The sequence below is a fragment of the Paralichthys olivaceus genome, chromosome 5 (assembly GCF_024713975.1).
Source record: "Paralichthys olivaceus isolate ysfri-2021 chromosome 5, ASM2471397v2, whole genome shotgun sequence".
Lineage (NCBI taxonomy): Eukaryota > Metazoa > Chordata > Actinopteri > Pleuronectiformes > Paralichthyidae > Paralichthys > Paralichthys olivaceus.
In genome coordinates this window covers 15,893,052-15,918,630 of record NC_091097.1, presented here as the reverse complement: position 1 = coordinate 15,918,630, position 25,579 = coordinate 15,893,052, and the positions used below count along the sequence as shown (strand labels likewise).

The 25,579-nt window shown below is 43.3% G+C and overlaps 1 protein-coding gene across 8 annotated transcripts in view; it reads left to right on the top strand.

The window, feature by feature from the left end:
- The window catches only part of cacna1ia (calcium voltage-gated channel subunit alpha1 Ia), a 132,870-nt gene that overhangs the window by 83,848 nt on the left and 23,443 nt on the right, over positions 1–25,579 (top strand). For 6 of the 8 annotated variants that reach the window (XM_069525089.1, XM_069525088.1, XM_069525086.1 and 3 more), the window contains 21 exons: positions 1,571–1,919; positions 2,384–2,476; positions 5,981–6,305; positions 6,501–6,889; positions 10,874–11,025; positions 11,710–11,895; positions 13,307–13,424; positions 13,532–13,687; positions 14,018–14,108; positions 15,534–15,688; positions 16,172–16,909; positions 17,385–17,485; positions 18,685–18,808; positions 19,079–19,147; positions 20,801–20,979; positions 21,367–21,493; positions 21,841–21,966; positions 22,100–22,189; positions 22,381–22,573; positions 23,064–23,215; positions 24,505–24,614. In XM_069525089.1, coding sequence (XP_069381190.1) covers positions 1,571–1,919; positions 2,384–2,476; positions 5,981–6,305; positions 6,501–6,889; positions 10,874–11,025; positions 11,710–11,895; positions 13,307–13,424; positions 13,532–13,687; positions 14,018–14,108; positions 15,534–15,688; positions 16,172–16,909; positions 17,385–17,485; positions 18,685–18,808; positions 19,079–19,147; positions 20,801–20,979; positions 21,367–21,493; positions 21,841–21,966; positions 22,100–22,189; positions 22,381–22,573; positions 23,064–23,215; positions 24,505–24,614 — 4,023 coding nt within the window. The remainder of the gene's footprint in view (positions 1–1,570; positions 1,920–2,383; positions 2,477–5,980; positions 6,306–6,500; positions 6,890–10,873; positions 11,026–11,709; positions 11,896–13,306; positions 13,425–13,531; positions 13,688–14,017; positions 14,109–15,533; positions 15,689–16,171; positions 16,910–17,384; positions 17,486–18,684; positions 18,809–19,078; positions 19,148–20,800; positions 20,980–21,366; positions 21,494–21,840; positions 21,967–22,099; positions 22,190–22,380; positions 22,574–23,063; positions 23,216–24,504; positions 24,615–25,579) is intronic. The other 2 variants (XM_069525087.1, XM_069525090.1) reach the window with 1 other exon arrangement.

The window sequence follows — 25,579 nt, the reverse complement described above, 5'->3', positions numbered from 1 at the left end:
TGTATGTGAGTATATTATGCAGCGTGTGCATTGCATATGATTTGCCTTCAGCCAGCTGTTTCCTGATAAGACTCTCCTTGTGCAGAAGAAAGAAGAGGTGAGAGAAGACTGATTCAGAATGTGCTGTGAGGCCACCAGAGAGCCATAAAAAGAAGGGCTGAGACAGAGTGACGGACAGAGACAGAGCAATGAGTAAACACAGTAGGTCGAGTGACCCTGAGTGTGTGTGTTCAGTAATAGGCCTGAAGATGGAGCGGGTCTATTTTTGTCCACCCCAGACCGTCAGATCACAAACACACACACACACACACACACACACACTCACACACACATTCACACACACTCACTCGGCCTTGCTGATCGACTTTTTTTTTTACACCTCTGTGCCGGCAACAGTCAATTACCATGGCGTCCGTCAGTGCCTTCCATTCTTGTGAACATTATATCTCAAGAACTGTTTTGGGGAATTTCCTCAAATTTTCTCAACGACAAACTGATTAGATTTTGGTGGTCAGTAGACAAGGTCGATGTGACCTCACAAAATATTTTTGCCTTGTGAATGTGACAACACCTTCAGGTATTCCGCTTAAATGTGGTACAAATGTTCCCTTGGACTCACGGAAGGACTGATTAGAATGACACAATCATGTGTGTGTGTGTGTGTTATCTATATACGATGTTTGGGTATAGGTGAGAAATCACTCACTCAATCTCATGTACACTTTCCACGTGACTGAAAGTTATCCAGCTGCCTCTTCACCAGGACATTCCACAAACACCCTGATATACATGAAGAGAGAACAGCCGGATTTTTCACACAATGATGAGATAACGATGCACGTTGCCCTCGGTGGAAGATGTATGGACGTGTTTATTTCAGAGCCGCCCTCAGTGACCTGTTGCCGCTCATTAAAAACCTTACAGTGATGTATGATTATCTCCACCTCTCTCAGTCCCAGTCAAATTACGGTAGTTCCATGTGCTCAGCAGAGTAATCACGGCAGCAGCGCCGAGCCCTGTTTCAAATGGCAGAACTCACTTATTACCTCTGCCTAGTCAAGACCACACCAATTATTTAAACACGTGTGGCCTGTTTGCTTATTGCTGCATAAATGAAACAAACCTGAACCTGATTCTCTTGCTGGATACACACATAAGTGGTGCTGCTACAAAAATTATTCTCATTCTTTGTTTCACTAAATCAGATTAAAACAGAGATCAGCGTATATACTCGTGTGTGTACGTGAGACTGAGAAAGGAAGAGAGACAGTATATACTCTCTGCACATGTAGAATCATTTGCATTTCCTCATTGACCTGCTTCCCTTCAATGATGCATTTATCCCACAGGCATGGTTGAGTACTTCTGGGGATTTACTACAGCGACTGTGCTATAGAACATCTCTCATTTCATATTTTCATTTCTTGCTCCCTCTTGACTCTCTGTCTTTCACTGAAATCCTCATGAAACTCTCCAAACTAAGTAATGAAAGATAATAAGAATCTATTCTGTACTGTATTCCTTAATTCATGTCATATTTACTCGGTTTCTTACCTTATCTGTACCCCAGGTCGTCCGGTATGACTCTTCCCACTCCGTACTATCAGCCAGAAGAGGACGATGAACGCCCCTTCATCTGCTCCTTGCCGTCTGATAACGGCATCATGTCGTGTACCGATGTGCCGGCAAGGCGCGAAGGAGGCCGCACCTGCTGCCTGGACAAGGAGGATGCGCTCCACAGACAAGCTCTGGGCCTGAGTCTGGAGCCTCTGACCAATGGCAGTGGTGCTGGTGAAGCAATGGGTCTGTGTATCAACTGGAACCAGTATTATACTCGCTGCCACACAGGGAACAGTAACCCCCACAAAGGTGCCATCAACTTTGACAACATCGTCTATGCCTGGATTGTCATTTTTCAGGTGCGATCCTTTTCAGTGTGAAGTCCAGATTTCTGATCCTTTAATTATGAATCCTTTTGATTTTGTCTTTATAAAATATTTAACCTGCCAATATTTTGTATCTTTTCTTCTCATTGCCAGGGGGTTAATTTATCATATCAACATATTGCAGACTCCAGAGGATTAATATGATATGACAATTTTAAACTTATATAATAAAATATTATGTTTGAAAACATTTTTTCATTTAATTTATTTTACTTATGAGCACACTCAAGCACTAAATCAGTATTTTTGACTCTATATTGTAATATTGTCAAAACAAAATTTATTACAACAGTATATCGGATTTACATTTTTGATATAAACTATGCGTCAGTAAATGTTTGATGGATCAAAGCTTTTTTTTTCACCAGTTATTTTCTGTTGAGAAAGCCCAATATGTCTTGATTACCTTGTGTTAACTCTCAAATCTTTCCTCCCAGGTGATCACTCTGGAGGGCTGGGTAGAGATCATGTATTACGTGATGGATGCTCACTCTTTCTACAACTTCATCTACTTCATCTTACTCATTATTGTAAGTACCATGTATCACTACATCTATTGAATTATCAGTAGTCTACATTACCAGCTGACACATCCAGTGAGATGACTGAACAGTGAATAAATGAAGAATTAAATAAAAGTCTAGTTATAGACTCTGGAGATTAAAAAAAGCCCTGATAACATTTCCGATATATGTGGACATCAGCGGTCTCTTGCTTTCAATAAATTGAATGAGGGTATTTCCTGAGTGGTGGATTTGGGTGTTAATAGACTTGTGAAAATCAATAGTAGCATAAAGGACTGTCTACAATCGATGTCTGCAAGAGAGAGGGAAGGAGTTGGCTGTTACGTGAATGTATCTTCGGTTGGTGATGAAGGAAAAGGAGGAGATGAGGAGCTATGAAGTGAACGGATGGTCCAAATGAAAAAAAATTATAGATCAGCCTTTTGTCTGCTGTACCAGGTGGTGGCACAATGAAAGTTGTTCAATTCCGCATTCACGTGCCATTGGCTGTCGGTAGAACGGCATTCAGTAACTCTGTGCAGCAGCGGACGAACAACAGAAATCCCAGATGTTGCACTTTGCCACCACTGGCAGAGCACAATAGAAAACCGACATGAAGCCTTTTGTAAAGCTTGGAAATGAGATCAAGGAAACAACAAAGACGAGGGACGGAGGCGAGAGAGGATAACTACAAAATGATGTCAAGAAGGACGGAAAAAAATGAATAAATTGAAGAGGGGTGGAAAAACAAAGATGAGAGCGAGGAAAGGAAAAAGATGAATAAGACAAACACCACTCATTCACAAGCACACTCCACAATTTCCGTGCTACTCTATAATGAGATGGAACAAAACAAGCGTGCGAGACCTGCTTGCCGAAACATTTTTGTCACCCACCTCATACTCACAAGCTTGGCCTTATTTGGCTGAGGTGATAATTGGAATTGTGTCGGCAGCTGTAAATTTCATCCCTATTTTGGCAGATTTGACCTGAGGTTGGCGTTGGCAGCGTAAGCTCCTTTTTTTGGAAGATAGCTACAGTAGCTGACATGGTGTCACATTGCAGCGTAATCACTTTTGCCTGATTTATGCCGCTCCACTGACCACAGGCTGTTGCAGATACGAGGCTTCCAAAACAAAACAAGCTTATTTTCTTTTTTTAAGTTCAGCATAGAGAGCTCACTGGCCCGGTCGCCACACTTGTTCTGCCCATTTTGAGGTTTCCCTGCAAGGTTTCAGTCTGTTTGTGAGAGGGTCCTGAGGGAAGCTGTGCAAGTGTTGCTGACATCAGCCACTAGAGGTGCTGCTTACAGAGTCAGACTCACCTTAACTGTCAATCTTTCCTTTAGTGGTCCTTTGTCTTTCATTCTTTTATCCGCTAATTCTCTCTGTGCGTGTGCATGAGAGGTTTTGTGAAGTTGCAGTGCGCTCCTGTAAGTGTGTTTGTGGAAATAAAAGAGATAAAGAGACGTTTGACCTCCACAGTGTCAAGCCGGGCCTCATCTCTGTCTGCTTGACACTTGATTTACTGTCGAGTGTGTAACCTAAGTGTCTGTATTGGTGTCACATTGAATAGAACGAGTAAAGGGATTTGTCTTAGAGCTCAGTCCTAAGTTATTAGGAGATAGTGTTTGTGTGTGTGCGTGTTTGTGTGTCTGTTTCTGAGAAAGATATAATATTTATACCCATAAATGTATGTGACAGCTGCTGCACGGAGACACGAGGACACATGTAATCAGTTGTAAGCTGTGCTTGCCATCTAAATCTGTGTGTGCTGTGTGTGTGTGTCGATCACACATATTTTTTGTCTGTGTGTGTTTGTTTGTATGCATGAATAATGCAGTGATCATCTGAATGCGTGATATTGGGCCGCCCTTCCTGATTATGCGCAAAGCTGTCCACTGATCATAAGCACAGAATACACACACACACACACACACACACACACACACACACACACACACAGTTCCAGATGCAGGCCTGGAGGGAAATCAAAGCCCCACACACCTGCGGACCTGCTTTGACCTACAGGCCACAGATGGGCATCTCTCCTCCTTCTCCCCTTCCCACACACACACACACACACACACACACACACACACACACACACACAAACACACTCTCTCCCATATACTGTGCTCTCTCTTTCTGTCTGACTATATGAGAGTGTGGTTTGGGCTTCGACTTTCTTTTTGAACCCATCTGAGCCCAAGAGAAATCTAAGTGACCCGACCCAAACCAGAAAGTCATTCAGTTTTTTAGTGTCCGACCGAAGCCCGACGTTTTCCCTGATAAAAAAATCAAGTAGTAAAAATCAACCAACACGACCCAAAATAAAATAAAAAGGCATCTTAGAGCCACACTCTAATCTGTATATATCTGGACTCTCCTCTTTTCCATTCCTCTCAGTTTCTCCCTCCCTTCTTCCCCTTGACCTGCATCTTTGATCACTGTGGATGAAAGTCAATATGTGAAAGGTCATTAAGTTTGGATTTTTGCGTCTGTGGATGTTTTATTGAGTGACGCTGCTCCCGATGTTTTGGCCTTGTATGTATTCATGAGATGTCTGTGTGTGCTCTCAACATGTGTCTGTCTCAGAGCTTTGTCCTGAGAGAAAGAGGAGAACACATGTTCAGATTTGTAATGAACTAAATTGACACTCTGCCACGAGCTGCTCCTTCCATGCAGCGGTCTGGTTTTTGAGTTGTTCAGCATAAGGGATTATTGATCTAATCATTGTTCCGTAACCAGCTCAGAGTACAGTCCAATAAAAGCCATTTCAGCAGTCCTGTAGTGATTCCCATTACCGCTGCTAAAAGGTTGAGCCAACACGTGCTAGTTACAATGCACCTCATCTCCTCCTCCTTCCTCAACCCTCAGATTGACTCATGATAGGAAAATAAGAAAAGGTCTTGTGAAAGATTTAAAAAGAAAATCCCTTTGATGAGTTAAAGTTCATGGGTGTAATAACAGTGAAGCAGAATATTGAGTTGGAAGGGAAAGTCAAGTCAGAGTCGCGTCATGAAAAAAGAGAATGAAAGCCAGTTGCTGATCTTTGCTTCAGGATTGTGTTGGCTCTGTCTGTCTCGTCCAATCAGCCTTGGCTTTGGTGTGAAGCCAAACCTCAGAGACCTTTAGCACGAGTCCTAACATTTCTGTGTCCAAGTGTGAGCTGGCAACATTACAATTCTTCACATTGTCTCATGTTTCTTGGATGAATAAACAAAAGCTGATTATTTAAATAAAACACTGCACTGCTCCTTATTGTTTTATTTAAAGTTCCTTCTTGGTTAAGATTGGTAAATCAGAATTTCTGCCTTTTCCCCAGAGCAGTTCTGTCTCTGTGCTAAATATGGTCATGTTCAGACACATCCATCCTGAGTGGTGCAATTACAAATGGTGCTAAGTTCGCTCATTTGTGATCAGATCACTCAGGACAGATGTGTTGCATCGCATGTATCTTCCTCCATGTACATCTTTACTCACCCACTAAGTTTCATAACTGTCTGTCTGCTGCTCCACATCTTTCCAGATTGGTTCGTTCTTCATGATCAACCTGTGCCTGGTGGTCATCGCTACCCAGTTCTCCGAGACCAAACAGCGGGAGCACCAGCTGATGCAGGAGCAGAGGGCACAGTGCCTGTCCTCCTCCACGTTGGCCAGTATGGCCGAGCCGGGAGATTGCTACGAGGAGATCTTCCAGCTGGTCTGCCACGTCCTTCGCAAGGCTAAGAGGAGATCGGCTGCTCTCTACTACACGCTAAGGGGCAAGCCCCCGCCAGCTGGTGGAGGCAGGGGTAACAGGCGCTCCGGAGGGAATATGAACGGAGAGCGGCATCATTCCAGACACCCAAGATGTGAGTGTTAGGGCCTCAGAAAATGTCTGAATAAATCTTATTTATGTAACATTTCACCCTGATTCAAATTAACTCATTTAACTTTTTCCAACAATTTAAACGTCTATTATATTCTGCATTGCAAAAAAACATTTAAATCCCGAAATTGAAATGAATCCAGCCTCACTCTGTTTACTCCTGTCTCTGCACCTCTAGCAGCCCACTGTCCACACCAGAGCAAGCAAGACCACAGCTCTCAGTCGGCAGCCAACTCCATCAGTCTGTCTGTCCCTCAAAATCCAGAGGACTGCCCCATATGTGCGCTGTCACTGAAAGAGGGGGCAAGAGCAGCGGGAGACACTGCCAACCGCGAGGAAGACGAGGAGGATGCTGTGAAAGAAACGGACAAGGAGGAGAACCACTTAGAGGAGAGGGGAGACGTGGAGAAGAAGAGGAAGAGGACATGCTTCGGACGCTGTAGGGACCTTTGGAAGGGTATGAGGAGGAAACTTTGGGGCATTGTGGAGAGCAAGTACTTCAGCCGGGGCATCATGATCGCCATCCTCATCAACACCATCAGTATGGGCATCGAGCATCATAACCAGGTAATATTCTACGATTAGTGCTGTCTCACCAACATTTCTCAAATAAAAATATGTATTGACCTGCTTCCATTTCTTGTTGCTGCTGTCGGCTGCAAATTCAATAGTACTTCCATTTCACATTAAAAGCATACGAGTGATTCAGAAACCATAATCCTCTTGCTAACAATCGAGAAAAGCAGAATATATTTTATTGCCGTCAATATTGAAAGATAAGAACAACATTGCTTTTAAAAAAAGAGGAAATCAGACTTGTGAGTATGGCGGGATGATGTTTAATTGATGGAAATGGAAACTTGAATTTTTGTAACCTTAAAGATCTTAATTAAGGACTTTGAATAATAACCCTCACCTAGGAGGTTATGTTTTCACCTGCGCTTGTTTGTTAGTTAGCAGGATTATTTGTGTGGGGTGGGGCATGCTCTAAGGAAGAACCCATTTGATTTTGGTGTGGATCCGGATCAGGGTTCAGATCCAGGACTTGACATCATTTTTGTTTAGAATAATTCATGGATCTTGATGAAAAAAATCTGGATCTGGTAAATTTAAATATGGTTTCAGAAAGAGACTGTTGGGCCTTGTGCACTACTGAGTGCCTTTCTATCATCTTGCTATCACTGCAGCAGTATGAATGATCTAGACTGACATACCATAGTGTCAATAGTGTAATCACTTCTGTCTCCTCTCTCACTCCCACAAATCACCATGGCCTCATCGCATAAGCCACTATCACCGCTGATGAGGCATCGCTGCTCCAACTATCATAATAGCAGATGACATTCAGAGGGATGTGTGTGGGAGTGGAGCATCACTCTGCCATGCAGCTCCCTGACAGAGGTGTAAACATTTAGCCTTGCGGCAGACAAAACCGAGCTGGCTTTTAACATCGGCCCGGCTCCTCGGAGGCAGACAAGGCAGGTGTCTGCAAGCGAGAGTGAGAGATGTCTGCCAAGAACACACACACATACACACACAAACATGCAAACACAAGTACATCCAAGTGTGCACACATTACAATACGCATTTATTTTTTATCCTGTGTGTATGCAAATAAATAAATATCTTTTTAAACAGGAACACATTCAAGCAAACACACTCACAAGCTGTTACATAAAACAGCTTTTTCATTTCCCTTCATTTTTCTGCTCACTTTTTTTTTTCCTCTTTCTCTTCTGCTCTCTCCCCCAATGGTTTTACTTCCACCCCTCTCCCCTTATATCCCCTATAAATCCCTCTGTGCTCCCTTCCTTTCCACATTCCCCCACTCCTTCCTTTGTGCCATGCCTTCTTCCTTCCTTCCTTCCTCTCGTTCTTCCTGCCTTACCTCAAGTGTTTCATCTACTCTGACTCTGTTTTACCCTCTCTCTCTCTTTCTCTCTCTCTGTCTCTCATATCCACCCACACACTCTTTGACAGAGTAGTTGCTTTCTCTCATCTCGGAAGACTCTAAAAATAAACGAGGGGTTGTGGGGGGGTGTGGGGGTAAGGAAGAGGAGGAGACGAGTGAGATGGGTAGAGCGAGGCAGATGCCGGTTACACAGCAGTTTTCAGCTCAATTCCCTGTGTGATTCTGTGTGTGAGTGAGTGTGTACGTTTGAAACTAGGCATGTATTCAGAAACACACATACATTTGCATACAAACACACACACACAGATGCTTTGTCTGTCTTTCTTTTGAGCCTCCCTCCCTCCACTTTTCCCCCGGCTGGCACAGAAACAGAGGAAAAAGTGTGTGTTTCGGCTCTGCAGCAGATTTTATTCTAAAACAGGAATTCTGAAGCTGATGTGTTTTTCCCTGACAAAAAATGAGTTCGCTCAGAGCATCACAACCTGTCCGAGGGAAACAGACCTATAGTTTTGTATTGGTATGATGTTGCAGTTATTTACTATTATCCTTGATGATCGGAGGTCATAATCATGTTGGATGCAACACGCTAACGTTGAAGACAAACTGTTTGAAATAACTTTAACTGTGTTCATGTCTGTTTGTGGAAAAGAAATGGGCACCTCAGAATCCAGGCTGGCAAAGTTGTAGCTCATCCTTCATATTTCAGATGTGAGCAACATTCACTGGCTGGGGGCACGGAGAACACGAGGGAGGACGTTTGTTTGGCCAGATAAAATATGAAATACTATTCAGGCGATGGATAGTGACGGAGCAGGTTTAAAGCAGCATGGGAGAAAGCAGGCGCGAGGACATGACGAGAAACACGGTGAGGGAATAAAAGGTAATGGGGCAGGAAGAAGGGAAGCAGCGAGGAGGGAGAGAGCGAGGGGAGGGTGGAATGATGGTATTTTGTCTGAGTTAAAGTGTGATGTCAGGGGATGTGATGGTTCTGTCAATAGCAATAAATCTCATATCCTGTGTTTGTTGAGTCGACTGGTGAGAGACCTCTGGACATAGGTCAAGGTTAAAGCCAACAGCAGAGGGAGGAAACTAGTCTGTGCACGTTCATTCCATTGCTCTGCATTCACCACATCTCCTCTACAGGAGTGGTTGTATTAGCACCTTTTTAAATATTAGTATGATGACATATGGATTTTTTATGCTGTGCACGGCAGCATGTTGCAGATTGTCACTGGTGGTGAAGGCAAACAACAATGAGGTGTTAATTCCAGATGTCGTGTCATGACATAAACCAACCTGATCTTTCCAGCTCCCACTTTCTGAGTCTCTTGCAGTTTTCAAGGGATTTATGCTGGTTTTGTGAAATTATATTATCCATTTCCGTCCCTTTTCCATTTTTGCTCTTTCTCACCTCTGATCGAGTATTATTCTCTCCTCTCCCATCATGTCATCACCCAAAATAGTCCCTCCATTACTCCACTTTACTTCTCCGTCGGCCAGGATCTTCCCATTCCGTTCACCTTCCCCTGATCGACAGGAGGATATTGATTGGGAATAGATGGCCTTGCCTGATATTGAGATTCTGAAAGAGAAAGAAAAATGGATGGAACCAGGGGGCTGGTGGAAAGAGCGGATTAGAGGAGGGGAGGATTGAGAGTGGGTTTTTCTCTGACATGGTTTGCTAAGTTTGGCAGGGCTAACTGGCTGTTTCTCCTCTGGCTTTGTAACTGAAATTCACAGGGGGTATCAGTGAAAGCATCTGATCCATATCGTGCATAACACACATTCAGTCTCACTCACACACACGAGCACATACAACTGGAAATAAACCCGAGATTGACCGGAGGATGAGTGCGTGTTTGTTTTGTGTGTGAGAGTTTTTTATGTGTATCCTTTGCCAGTTCGAGATAATATCCTCCTATTCAGCCACCGAGTGTTGGGTGACCCTCTCCCCTCTCCATCCCATTTCTCATTTGACTGATCATATTTGCAAATGTTTTTTTTGTTTATGTTTGCTCATATGAAAAATTTAAATTATCAATAAACAATGCAAAAATATGTGCAATGATGCTTTTTTTATTTTATGTAGATAAAAAAAATCTCAACTTTTATTTATAGTCATTTATAATAAAGTTTATGGTTAACCTGCGAAATTATCCTAATCAGAAAGTTTTAGCAACTTCTTTTTATATATCCACCTCAATAGCAGCCTCGGCCCCAAAAATCCATATTGGTTGGATTCTATAAAAAACGAAATGTTTTGCCTTTTCCAGTCTTTTTAATGCCTCTCTCTTTATTTCTTTTTTAAATAAGACACGTGTGTTGATTCTATTTGCCAGGTGAGAAGGGATTACTCTTTGTGAGTGACTGACAGTTTGAGTGACAGCATTTTTAAACACAGGTGGAGGAAGGTGACGGTTACATTGTTGTTTTCTCTCCAGTCCTCCCGCATCTTTTGTTGCTGTAGCTGTGATTGCAAAGCAGTGGTTTAATATCAACTATGTCTTTATCTCTTATGTCTGTATGTCTCAGTTTTCTGTTTTGAAGAAAGTTTACACCTCTGACCTCGGGTCTTTTCCTTCTAAACCCACTCCCACATCTCACTCACTGATTTTTTTCTTTGACCCACCTCCACCCAGCCTGAGGAGCTGACCAACGTCCTGGAGATCTGCAACATCGTCTTCACCAGCATGTTCACGCTGGAGATGATCCTCAAGTTGACTGCGTTTGGCTTCTTTGAGTACCTGAGGAACCCCTACAACATATTTGATGGCATCATTGTTATCATCAGGTCTGTAATCAGCAAAATGTAGGATTAGTTCATTAGATTTAGTTAAATGCATGTTTTGTCTGAAAAGAGTGAACATTTCTCTTTATTATATTAAATTGATGTAAGTTATGGTTTCACCTTCATAGTAAAGTCCCCAAACCAAATTCAGAGTGGGTCATATGCAGCTTCAAATGTCTCCTCTCTGAAAACATAACATCAACTGTCTCAATGTGTACTGACTGAATAATTTTGCATCCTAAACAGTTTGAAGATTTTCCCTCGTGTGGAGAACATTACTGTATATTTGTATGATTCCCCATGAAGCTTGCATTACACTGTTCTTTTGAAATGATAAATACAGGAAACGTCCTGCAGCATGGGGATAAAATATGTAAACGTAAGAAATATTTCTTAGCACCAGTATGGATAATGTAGAGTCATAGACTACTAGATTCTCTGCTTCTTTAGAATGTGTAGTAGTGTTACCGCCTTGTCCACTTATCTATCTTCTCTTATCTGGTCTTTCCCTCCTTTACATTGGTTTCATTTTTTAAATCTAATTCCCTGGTTTTAACAATACACATGTTTTTCTCTGCCATTTTCATATTCTTTGTTATTTTCATTTTTCCACATCCTCCAATTTCTCATTTTCTCCCCACATGACACTCACACTTCCACACACACACACACACACACACATCCCAGTGTGTGCGAAATCATCGGCCAAGCAGACGGCGGTCTGTCAGTGCTGAGGACCTTCAGGCTGCTGAGGGTCATTAAGCTGGTGAGGTTCATGCCTGCACTGAGGAGGCAGCTGGTGGTGCTGATGAAGACGATGGACAACGTGGCCACCTTCTGTATGCTGCTCATGCTGTTCATCTTCATCTTCAGGTAACTGAGGGGCAGAGGGGCACAGATTTATTTGGAGTATGACACAGAGAAAGGAAATTAAAAAATAAGAGGGCAGAGAAGTGTGGCGTTGGAGATGAGTGGTGTTTATTACCTTCACACACTGTGTGAACTTTATGTAAGTATTGTATATGCACTGTGAGTTATAGTTTATAGCCTAGGACAATAGATTATTAATAGTAGATGAACTCTGTGCAGGCTGCTGAAATATGGCTGACTCCCCCGCTCCACACACATTTTTGCTTTCTCATCGGCGTCAAGGATTATCTTGTTAACCTGTCTTCTTCTCCTACATTACCTCAGTGCGTTTGACTGCATGAAACATTTGAAATTCCATTAAATATGACAGATAGGCTTTTGGGCCAAAGAACAGTGATACGAATAAACCACAGCTATTAAACTGGCACCTAGAGACTGATCTCAAATTACACTGTGATGATCTTAGTTTAACATGAATATATTTTAGTAGTTTTAGTAGTAATACACCATTAGCAATGCTTTAGCTTTACCTGAATCCAGTAAAGAACTATACCAGTCATTCTACAACTAACACAGAAAGCAAACGTGTTTGTGACCCCGTATGTGTGTATGAACATATCCCTGCAAACCTGCCTCTTTACCTGTACAGCACAGCTATCAAAAATGAGCGTACATACAGGTGGCATCGGCTTTTTTGTCCATCCAGAGCAACATCAAGCCTGTTGCTGTTTCTAGCAGTTGATGCACAGCACATCTCAGCTAAGACTTTTAAAACCTCTTCATAGTCACTCTGGAGAAAGTGACGAATGAGAATATGAACGGCACCGACTGGGTTTCGCCGTCTAGTGACAGCAGCAAACTGATCGACGCTGAAAGGAAACAAGTTGGAAATAGGAAAAGTGAAAAACGGAAACAAATATTACAATAAAGCAGACAATTGCAGTGGTTATGCTGATTTTGTATATCTGTTTCTGTGTATGTTTTCAGTGCACGGTCTGGAACATATTGTCTTAAAAGGCATAAAGTCTGGTTTCAATTAATTATTAACAGAATCAGATATATGGCAAAAACTGTCAAAACAGAATAGATTTGTTAGTCTACTGGGCAACCTGTGTGACGGGATTTCTCCCAATGCTCAGATAGATCTGTCTGTTTTTGTGAGACTGAAAGTGGCAGTAGGGCAAGAATAAGTTAAAGTGATGTGCTGCCGGCAGATCTGCAATAAAGCAGCAGCACAAAACACTACATTTGCATCTTCTATCGCTAATGTAGTGTTTTGTTTTGTTAAAAGCAAAGAAAAAGGTTTATTATTAAAGACGCACGTTGTCCTAGTGTTGGTAATTAATGAGAAACACTGAAATACAACTTAACAGCATAAATGCACTCTCTTCATATCTAAATCTGTGTGTTGCAGTATCCTGGGGATGCATATATTTGGTTGCAAGTTCAGTCTGAAGACAGAGGCCGGAGACACGGTGCCTGACAGGAAGAACTTTGACTCCCTGCTCTGGGCCATTGTCACTGTCTTCCAGGTACAAATGAATTAAACACACACAGTCTTTCAACACTTTCATATCACAACCTGTACAGATGTGCATGTGTGTGTCCCTGCTCCACACTGTGTGTCTGTTTCCTGCAGATTCTGACTCAGGAGGACTGGAACATGGTGCTCTACAACGGCATGGCCTCCACCTCACCCTGTGCTGCTCTCTATTTTGTGGCTCTCATGACATTTGGAAACTATGTGCTCTTCAACTTACTGGTCGCCATCTTGGTTGAGGGCTTCCAAGCTGAGGTAAGACCTTTTTTCTTATCCTCAGATTTAGGGCATTAGCAGTTAGCAAAATAAAATAATTGATCCATCGTATCATTCCGTCATGAATTCAGTTATTTAATTGTTATGGTGTTTAAACATGCTTTATTCATATAGTGCAATTAAATAAAATGCAAAAGTATGAATAGAACGTTGACAGTTCATATTTAAATTAGCATGAGAATGATTTTTCTACTTCCTACGTCCCTTATTCTCCCACTTTTTGTTTCCTCACCTCCTACCATGCGCTCCCTCTCCTTCTATGCATCTCCTTCTCCTCCTTTTCTCTCTCTGTCACTTTCCTTGATACAGGGCGACGCAAACCGCTCCTACTCGGACGATGACAGGTCTTCCTGTAATTTTGACGAGACTGAAAAGCAGAAAGACTCTCTGCATCTCTCAGGTCTGACCGGAGGCGTCGTGTTTTTTGATTTTTCCATCCGTCTATCTCTTGATTGTTAATGCAGTATCTCAGGAAACGCCTTGAGGGAATTTTCTGAAATTATAAACTCGAGCATGAACTGATTGGATTGTGGCGGCTGTGAAAAAGGGTCTATTATAAAAGAAACACAAACACACAAAATTGTTGCGTTAAATATTTATTCTAGACTAATCATCATCTCACACTGTTTCTTTAGTAAACAGTCACATCTGATTGGCTAAAGAGGAACCCAATCTTCCAACCTTTCAGCATTCAGGTTGTTTTGTTGTGCCCCTGGGCATCAGACATGTTGACCGATTTCAACAAACATTGCGGAGCAACAGTCTGAAATGTAAGCTGCAGCAAAATTTTAATAATGCATGCCTGATGCCACTTCTCCATCCATCCCCCTCCTCTACTCCCCCTGTGGGCATAACAAAAGTGAACTCTCCAAAGCATCATGCTGTTGAGCAGTGTAGGGTAGAGCAGCATTTAGCCGCACACCAGGGGAGGCCTCGCTGTTCTCCTGAACCCAAAAATACCTTTTAAATGTCAGTTTACTTTGTTCCATTCGACTACAATCAAACACATTATGAATATGTTGAGAAAAAACAAACCACTGGCAGATGTTCTTCTTCACTTCTTACAATCTCCTCCAGTGTTTTCCACAGAATGTGATTTGATCTATGCCGGTAGCTGCTGGGTTGCGGGGTGCAAGGGGGGGATAATTGCCCTGTGAACACGCATGCAGTACACCATTACATGCACGCCGTGCACAGAGAGGGCTTGTGTGTTTGCCTGCTGAGGACTGCAATGCGCACAGCGAAAGAAATACCTGCCGATGTTAGAGAGAGAAAGACTCTTAGAGAGAGAGTATAACAGCGGGCTGCAATGAAGCCGCAGCACAAAACAGAGATCATTTGTGTTATTATGAGAAATGTTTGGGAAAAAGAGTGGATCATTATGACTCTGTGGCAGGACAAATTGGACAATGGCGGGCTGCCACAGTCTTGGTAATTAATGGGAAACACTTCTCCTCTCTGGCTCCTGTGAGTTGATTGAGTGTAAATGAATCCGTCCTCTGTCTCTCTGAGCCGCGCATAACCTTGTTTCAGGATGTTTGTGGTGCAGACTGATGAAGAATACAAAGTTTTGTTTATGTGACAGCAACAGAGAAGAACAAACAAAGGGAAATGAGGTCTTGTTTAATGATCTCTCCTTCATTACCTCCATCAAGGAAGTTATGTGTGTCTCTGCGTTTGTTTCCTAGTTGGCAGGTTTACGCAAAAACTACGCCTTGGTGGATGAAGGCTCTCTTCTGCTGTTCATCCCTCCCACCACTCCTCTTTCGTCCCCTTCTCATTATTCCCCTTATGTCTTCTTCTTTCCACTCCCTCTGTCCTTCAGACCCAAAGATCTGTACGCTGACCCCCAATGGGCACCTGGACCTGTCCTCGCTGCCTGCTGGTCTGTTTCCAGGAGAGAGGTTGACCTTTGCTCTTGGCTCCAGGAAGAATAGTGCTATTTCTCTTGGCAGGGCCAACCTGGAGCAGAGGGCTGTGGTGAGTGGAAATGATTGTAACGAGAGAGAGGCTGGGAAACACGTAGCTACTGTTTGTAAGTTGTTGACTGGTCATTTTGTTTTGTCTCCACTGAAACTGTGTGAGAGAAATATTGTGGGGGATTTCTTTGATAATCACGTGTTGGGTCATGTCTGTATTTTTTTGAAACCACATTGACATTTAACGGTGCTATTTCAAATTATTTTGTTTAATGATTAATTGGTTTGAAGGAAAATATTATGCAACAGCAAGTTCTTTCCCTCAACTCTTTCGTGCTACTTAATTAACTACAAATTTCAAGTATGGGCTGCTCTCACACATTTTGTGTAATCAGCAGCATATGATGATGTTGCTTTTTTCTTCTTTCTTCTATTATTTTTAGATATGTGTGGATCAGCTCTATTTAGTATTGTTAGTAAACCAGAGGGTCAAAGCTGATCCAGACTGGACATGGCTCAGAGTCTTTGTCTCTTTCTCCCTTAGTATCCTTGTCGGCGTTACCGCAACTGGGGGCGCACGCTGCCTCCCCACCCTCAGGCCCTATGGGCCCGTCGTTCCAGCTGGAACAGCCTGGGAGGCGGCCGCCCTTTTTCTTCCTCATCTCCCTGCGCCAGTCCATCCTTCACCCCCACATCTGCCAGGCCCTTCTATGGCTACGGCCTAGGTGGTCTCGGAGGGTTGGTTGGAGGAAGCCTGCGTATCCGTGGTCCCCGTGCCTCGTCATCCCCGCACCGACACCTCCATGGCGTCCACCCAGACGAGGAGGAGGCTCTGCTCTCCCCTCCCCCTGTTGCTTCTCACTCTCTTCACCTCCCCCACCCTATGCTCCCAGGTCACTTTGTACCCAGGAGGGACCGCAGAGCTCTATCACTAGAGCTACCCCACCTGCTGCAGGTGCCGGGACCTCCACACCCTCCACCATTGCCGCCGCCACACCACCCACCGCCCCTCATGACACTCCACAGGAAGAAGAGCGTCTCTGGTGGGATGATAATCAGCGCAGGTGGTGGCGGAGGCCTTGACAGTCTGAGTGGGTTAGGAGGGGTCCACCAGGACTGTAACGGGAAGACACCGCTGTCTCAGCTTCTCCAGCCCCCAACTAGACACCAGGCTGAGCAGGCGGGAGGGGTGAACCCCCAGAGCCAACTGATGACTGACGTCTTCCCCCAGGTGAACGCGCGCAGCAAGGACCGGGAGGACCTGGATGATGACATCGAATATGTAGGTTCCTGTTTTGTGTTTGTGTGAGGGATGGAGGGAGGGAATCATCTTCCATCACTATAACAGTACGCAACAGAAACACAATCAAGCCTTGTGATTAACAGAAACCAAATCATTAGCTTTTATGTTCAAGCCATACAATACACACACACATACAATAATCTCCTGCTGTCTCGTGTAGGATCTTGAAGTACTTCGTGTAAAGCCTGCACTCATGGGAGCCCCATTGTTTTCATTGTAAACAAGTCTGTGTACAAGAGAAACAAGGTTAATTAGGAAGGACTTTTTAGACAGCGGGGGAGGGAGCGTTACAGATGGCGGCGTTGGAAGATGCTCCGAGCTGTTTCTATGGACGTGTTTAAATTTTTGTAAACAATTCAGAGTCCAGACAGGAAGTTCCTCTGTGTGTTTTTGTGTTTACTGCTGTTTGTGGTGTATGAGCCATGATGTGTGCTGATACATGTGTTGGTTGCAGAGCTTGTGCTTCCGCATCCAGAAGATGTTAGAGGCGTACCGACCGGACTGGTGTGAGACCAGAGAGGACTGGTCTGTCTTCCTATTCTCCCCACAGAACAAGTGAGTCCACATCATCCTTTTCCCCTGTTGCATATCTCCCTATTTTTAATCTTTTCTCCCACTGTGCTCCCGATTGATCATTTATCCTGTAATCTCCTGATATCTTAATAAAAATCAAATGGGTGTTTCTTGGTTTCTGTGTGGGATATGTGCCTAAACCACACTCTGCTTGTATCTGCACACCTCCCGTCTCTGCTCCACTCACCAAAATGGATGAAGGCCAGAAGAAGAAGAAATGCTCTTTAAAAATATCAGTCAGATTGGTGCACGACTTTCGATTTCTTTACCTCAAGTCACGTTATCAGCCGTCATGTGGTCTGTCTCACACACACACATATTATCAGTTGGCGACCAGACATACAGCGTCTCACCAGAGCATAATCAAGGATGGGTGGGAAGCTTTTGTTCCCCATCTCTTCAACAGGAACAACAGGGGTTGCCAAGCTTCCACAGAGAAGGACGACATCAAGAGAATCAATCCCCACCTTGTAAATAACAAAGATATATTTTCTACACTGCCCCCCCCCGTTAGAGAAAGAATCATGCCCCAGGGGTTATATATGCATTACCATAGGCAATTCATTAAGTTTAGCAGTAACGCGTTGTGACGTTGTGTTAGAGGAAGACACTCAGTCGAGTCTTAAATAAAAGACACTTAAATGTCTCCATGTGTTCCAAAATAGTTTTGAATAAATTCAATGCCTCCATTACTTGATTCATTCTGTGTCTTCTCATCTGTTCCAGTAAACACTGCATTGGAGACAGCTAATTGCTTTTTGGCAGTACGCAGGGTCACATGCGACGTTTTGAAATACATATTCAGTATTTATGTGTCCCATCTCTCTTTCCGTTTGTTCCTCTCTTATCTCTCTCTTCTGTTATCCCAGCAGAGCAGCGCACTCAGGAGTCTGTTGCCTCTGAGAGTGTTGTTAATGTAATTTGTTTTAAATTAGGAGCAATGTAAACAGGGGCTGAATGAGGCTATTTACTCACCAAGATGCGAGGGAGCTCCCGTACGCTGTGAGGGAACTTGGCTCCCATTCTGATTGGATGGAAGAGGGTGTTAAATTTGTGTGTGTGTTGCTGGACGTCTGCAGTGTCCCCCCCATTTTCAGGCTCTTTTGAAATGAGGATTTAAACTTGTCTGTCTAATTTCCTTTTGTCCTCCTCTCCTCTCTTCTCCTCCCCTCTCGCTCCAGGTTCAGGCAGATATGCCAGTCGATTATAGCCCATAAGCTGTTTGACTATGTGGTGCTGGCCTTCATCTTCTCCAACTGCATCACGGTAGCTCTGGAGAGGCCCAAGATATTACAGGGCAGCTTGGTAAATCCATCGGCTGTGTGTGTGTGTGTGCGCGTGCGCATGTGTGTGCATGTGCTGCTTTTATCTGCCGTTTTTGCACGGCAGCTTTTTCTATTCTCTGAGGATAAATTCAGTTTTACTATCTAAAAGGATCAGTAAGTAAACTTTTACTACCCCTAACTGCCCCATCTTCTTCAACTGTAAACCTCTCTCTCTCTCTCTCCCTCCCTCTCCCTCTCTCCCTCTATCTCTCTCTCTCTCTCTCTCTCCCTCTCCTGTTTGTCTATCCAGGAAAGAGTCTTTCTCACCATCTCCAACTACATCTTCACAGCCATCTTCGTGGGCGAGATGACACTCAAGGTAACATTTTACAGCCTGTCTCCCTCTGTCGATGAGTGTCGTGTGTGGCCGTACGGCACAGAGGCATACTTCTTGTTATGCCTCTGTGCCGGTGATAGCCAGTGGCCGGCGAAGGCTGATGTTTTCGTTTTGTCTGTCTGCCCATGTCCTCAAATTCAGTCCAAACGCTCAGATGGTTTCAAGGATGAACTGATTTGATTTTCGTGGTCAAAGGTCAAGGTCACTGTGACAACTCAAAACACATTTTCTGTCTTTGTGAACACACTTTCTCAGAAACACCTCAAGGGAATTCTTTCAAATGTGGTACAAATGTTAGACTCACAAACGTACTGATAAAATATTGGTGGTTAAAGGTCAGAGGTCATGGGGCCCTGGTGTGTTTGGCCTCTTGAGTGGTCAAAGGTCACGGTGACCTCGTATGACGCTGGAAAAAAGAATGTAAACTACTCTGGTTGGTGGAGGCATAAAACTGCAATGTGGTATTTTTAGTTTTGTCTGTCCCTTGTCTTTTACAGTTTTTTGTCTCTCACATTGAATTGACTTCGCCTCAGTGCTCCCAGAGACCAACCCTTTCACTTCTCTCATTGCGGTTTCCATGTTCCTTTGGAGAATAGTGCAATTAAACAATGTCATTAATTAGTGGCAAGTCTTCCTCTTATAGATGTGGCCAGTTTCCAGCTTTCCTCCAAACGACTGTTCACTGCTTCCCTCTGTTCTCATCAGTCCTTTTCAGACTCTTTCAAGTTCCTTCTTATTTATTTGCTCTCCTTCTCTCTGCCATTGTCTTTACATCCTCTGCAAAAGGCCCCCGGCACAAGTGGACCATCAATTTTTCACTCCCGCAATCAATTATTAACCAATCACAGCCCGTCAATGAGCCACAGACTTGTCAGCCCCCTGGCCGAGCCGTACACGTCCCCCTCCATGTCTCTGTCCGAGCCTTGTGTGTCTCCATTATGTGTTTGATTGTGTAGCTTTCATCTCTCCGTAGGACTCCAACATGGTTTGATGTTGGGTGCAAGAGTAAATAAAAAGTATCACAGCAGGACTGAAGAATCGGTCGTGTTGCACAACTTTTGAAATGATTTCATGAGACAGCTGCAAACACACTGCAGCATTGTGCTGTACATTCACTTTACTTTTTAGCATTCAGTCCAAATATGTTTGCCACTGATCTTTCAGACATGTTGACATGTTTGTACTCTAACCCCCACAATCCCCCTGAAGCTTCGCCGGACACTTGGCAAACAGATTCAAATGTCAGACACAAGGCTTCCACTGCTGCTTCGCCAAACCCTGAGTCCAGATGTGCATGAGTAACACGATGCCTGTGACACATCTGTCTGTCACTGTTTTAACTCACAGCAGAATGAAGTACCTGTGTACTCCCCTTGGATATTGTGTCAGTTTGTATGTGTTTCAAGGGTGTGTATGTTATTAATAATCTCTGTGTGTATGTTATTATTAATCGGTGTGTGTGTGTGTGTGTTGTTTGAGCAGACATGTTTTTAATGTGTTTGTTTTTGACACTAACAAGACATGTTACAAACATGTACATGCACATACTGTAGATCTTGTCATTGTGTATACGCTGCTGTGAAGTAAGTGTAGTCCCTGCTCTTAATCTTCATCCCTGTTTTCTGTCATCTTCAGGTGGTGTCCATGGGTCTGTATGTGGGTGAACAGGCTTATCTGCGGAGCAGCTGGAACATCCTGGACGGCTTCCTGGTGTTTGTATCTTTGATCGACATCGTTGTGTCCATGGCGGGCGGGGCCAAGATCCTGGGCGTGCTTCGAGTCCTCAGGTTGCTCAGAACATTGCGTCCACTCAGGTATGGACAAGGGATGATTTTTATAAACAGCAATTATGCTTTCTGTCAATTTAGGGAGTTCTTACCACACCAGTGAGTTTGGTTTAAATTGGTTGTTTGATGCTATAAAAATGGGGTGAAACGTCATGATTGACGGCCGAGACAGAGTCAGGATTGGTTGATCGTGTGTATCAATGGGCCCTCGCTATCGCTCGTCCACGCTCTGATCACTTCTACGCAGACTCTGGCTCAAAATGCACAAGATGGCAGCGTTAGTATCCAGGATATTTTGACTTCGTTTCTGGATCGTGGGAGGAAGTGGAATCCATCTTTATGCACAGTTTACAATACACAGACCGTGATGATTCTGATGTTGCTTCATGTTCTTGTTTTTTCTTCTTTCTGCAGGGTGATCAGCAGAGCTCCAGGTCTGAAGCTGGTGGTGGAGACCCTCATCACTTCCCTCAAGCCCATTGGCAACATCGTCCTCATCTGCTGTGCTTTCTTTATCATCTTTGGTATTCTTGGTGTACAGGTAGAAAGCAAATTAATTGCATGTAACCTTTTCCAAATAACCTATTTGTGTGCACTGTGTTTTTCTCCCCATTATAAGTTATTTTGAAAAACCCTAATACCTCTCTTCTCTTTCTCTTTGAAGCACACAAGCTTTTTCACATTTCTCTCTTTTCAGTTAACTTTCATTGTCTTCACTCTTCTTTCATCACTGCAGAAAATTGTCAGCCACGCTGATCTTTGACCAGCTCATTATTTCACTCAAGAGCATCTTTTTATGTCTCCGTCGGGCCCTATCACGGCTTGTGTCTCTGTTTCTTTATGAGTAAAAGCATGAACAGCTTAATGTCACTGTTCTTTTACTGACAGCTGTTTAAAGGCAAGTTCTTCTACTGCTTCGGCCCCGATGTCAAAAACATAACCAACAAGTCTGACTGTCTGCAAGCCAACTATAAGTGGGTTCACCACAAGTACAACTTTGACAACCTGGGACAGGTTAGTGCTGTCAGCTTTTTGTGTGAGCTTTGTGTTTTTTAACTGCATGCACAGGAGAGAAAAACACTTTTCTCCAGAATAAGAGAATAAGAATTTCAGTTTTCCTTTCTGTTCTCTGACTTCTGTTGTCCAGGCTCTGATGTCCCTGTTTGTACTTGCCTCCAAAGACGGCTGGGTTAACATCATGTATCACGGCCTGGATGCTGTTGGTGTGGACCAACAGGTACCAACATATAATCTGCACAAAAAGGATATTTCATAAAAAAAGAGGCACAATCTTTACAATCCAATTTAAAAATCGTATATATTTTTTTACTTGGCAACCTTCTTTCCTTCCCTCTCATGTCTGTGTTTGTTCCTTACCTCTTTCATTCACGTCACATAATTCTACATGAACAAATACGCCAACCCCAGCCGGTGACCAACAACAACCCCTGGATGCTGCTGTATTTCATCTCCTTCCTGCTCATCGTCAGCTTCTTTGTCCTGAACATGTTTGTTGGTGTGGTGGTGGAGAACTTCCACAAGTGCCGCCAGCACCAGGAGGTGGAGGAGGCCAAGAGGCGAGAGGAGAAGCGTCAGCGACGGATGGAAAAGAAGAGGAGGAGTAAGAGAGAGAGAGAGAGGACTGGGATGAGAAGAGAATAGAATATGAAACAGCCAAAGCAGGAGGGGCAAATTATGGGGCAGGCGATCAGACAAATGATTCATGAAATGAGTAGATACAATACTTCAATTCGCTTGTTTAAGCCTATTTCTGTTCTGATCAACCCAGATGTAAAATTGTAAAAATGATAAAATTGTACTTCAGAAATACAGATCTGTGGAGACAGACAGCAGCAAATCCAGCTTGATTAAGGCTTTTAAATTGTACATTTTCAAAGTCCTCAGTTTGTAACACTAAATCCTCTGCTCCACATGATAGAGACTTTATTTTGAATTAACTTATATATAATTTGAGCTCTATTTCTTGAAGCATTATCATTTCATAATACTTTTTCTGTATCACTGCAGAGAGCATCAACTGTCTTTAACTGAAACATGAGGAAAAAGTACACATTTATTTTAGCTTCCTTCGTGTATTTTTCCATCAACAGAAGCCCACAAGCTGCCCTACTACGCCAGCTACGGCCACGTGCGCCTGATGATCCACACACTGTGCACAAACCACTACCTGGACCTCATCATCACCTTCATCATCTGCATCAACGTCATCACCATGTCCCTAGAGCACTACAGTCAACCTCACGTAAGAAGGAATGTCTACAGAGACAGAGTTTCCCACAGGTTGAGCGTTGACTTGTCGGTGGTGCGACATGTGACCGATGTGCATGAAGAGGGGGGGGAGTGTGACCCAAGTTATTTTTGTGATTTAAAGATGTCCTCTTAACACCACATATGCAGACTATAGGTAAATGTTAGACAACTGCGCACACGTGCTTCTACTCCCCACTCCAAAATGTGTTCGCTTGAAAAAAGTGAACTACGTTGCAACATTAGACTGTGAATAAAGCTGGACGATGCATCTCCACTTCCTCCCCCGAAGCCAAAATATCCTGGACACGAATGTTGCCATCCAGCACATGTGGAGCTAGTGTCGAGGCCACGTAGATACAGGCTTCAAATAACTAATTCAAACTAAACTTAGTGGAAGAATTGTGTGTGAACTACCTACAGTTTTTCAACAAAACAAAACCAAGCTTCTTCAACAGATTCCTTCAAAGTTGTCATCAGTGAATGGAATTAATGCTGGTTTCATGCAGTTTAATAAAATCCCCCTCCTCTCCAAAAAGCAGCATCTTAAAAAGACACAGTGATCCCACTGACTGCTCAACCACCGTGAAACTGCGTCCAGACTCTGCAGCTTGTGTTGTGAGTAGCTGCAGTCGTCACAAAGGAGCCGTGATTGCGCTGCTGATTTGACGTGGGCTGCAGTCACAGAGGTGTTAGCCGCACAGTGCGTGTATCTGTCCATTCAGTTGAGATGAATGGATGCTGAAAAGCCTGATGGCGTTTTTATTTTTTGTGAGTGAGAGTAAGGTGATTATTCTTTAGATAAGATGCCAGTTTGACCTTTAAAGCGGAGCGAGCTTCCTCCAACAACTGGCCGAGCATCAGATAAATATCTCAGGTCTCGGCTGTACTTGTCAGCTGTTGGTCCTGACATTTGGCTTCCTCCCACTTGCTACAGGCTTCGAGTCTGTTTTAGAGTAGAGAGTTAGAAATATAATCCAGCCTCTGCAGTAACAGGAAGCTGGACTGAATGTTTAAGACAAATAAAACATGGAACATTCAAATACCAGGGAGAAAACTAGTTGTCTTAAATATGTGTTTGTTGGGCGACATAATGTGAGGATCCTCTGTGTTTGCCTCTGGCATGCTTGATTTTTGTCTTCAAACAATAGGGACAATGCAGTGTCTCCCTGCTGATGCTGCTGATATGCCACACTACACCATCCCACACCATCACACACACACACACACACACACACACACACACACAGAAAAACACACACTTGTTATACCCTCTCTTTCCAGTCTCTGGATCTCGCCCTGAAGTACTGCAACTATTTCTTCACCTCCACTTTTGTGCTGGAGTCTGTACTCAAACTCATCGCCTTCGGCTTTCGGCGCTTCTTCAAAGAAAGGTACAGTGTGTATTTATACCTCGCGTGTTGACAGTGTGTTTGTGTGTGAGAGTTTCCCAGTGAGTCTGCATGTAAGTGTACGTATCAGCCGCTCAAATTTTAATGTCCTGCCTTAAAACGCAAGCACCCCTCGGATTAGCTGCTGAAAAAAATAAGCTTTATATTTCAAGACAGTGGAGATTTAGTGTCTCCAAAATTACAGTCTGCTTTTGTCTATTCAGTGAAGTCACTTATCCTGTATATGACGTGGAGGAAAATTAGACGTTAAAGCGAATAACGCAGCTCCAGGCACATGCCATAATCTCTTGAATGAACATATAATATAAATAGTGCCACAACAAACAGTTATTTAGCTCAAAGTGTAATAGCTGAACAAATCCGCCTTTTGCTTTGATCATTATAAATGGGCCGAATAACGATACGGAGGATTAGGAAATATGCTTAAGCATGTGAGCTGGCTCTCGTGTGTTCTGTTGTTAAGTTGACTAAACCGTTCTCTGGTGCTCATACAGATTTCATGACTATTATCACACATCAGCAGTTTTACGAGAGAAGCAAGTTCAAAGTTTATGGTGTTCTTTTTTTATAACTAGCTTCGGCTTAGTTTTGGCCAGAGCATTAAGTTCCCTTAATTAAAATAAAAAATTAACATTAAGTCATCCCATGATGCTAAAAAAAACGTAATTAATTTACCATTAATCACATTGATTAAATCAACTTTAATTTCACATGAATGTAACAGCCTTTGATTTGTTCTGTTGAACAAAAACTAAATACGTTCACCAAGGTGTTCCTGTTTTCATCTGCAGTTCTCTGCCTGTTAGTTAGCAGGATTACATTAAAACGACTGGACGGATTACCATGAAGATTAATTTTGCTGCGGATAAGGGGAAAGATCCAGATACTTTTCCCACTTTTTTTAACATTTCAAGTTGTGCTTTTTTTATTATTTATCATTGATTTCT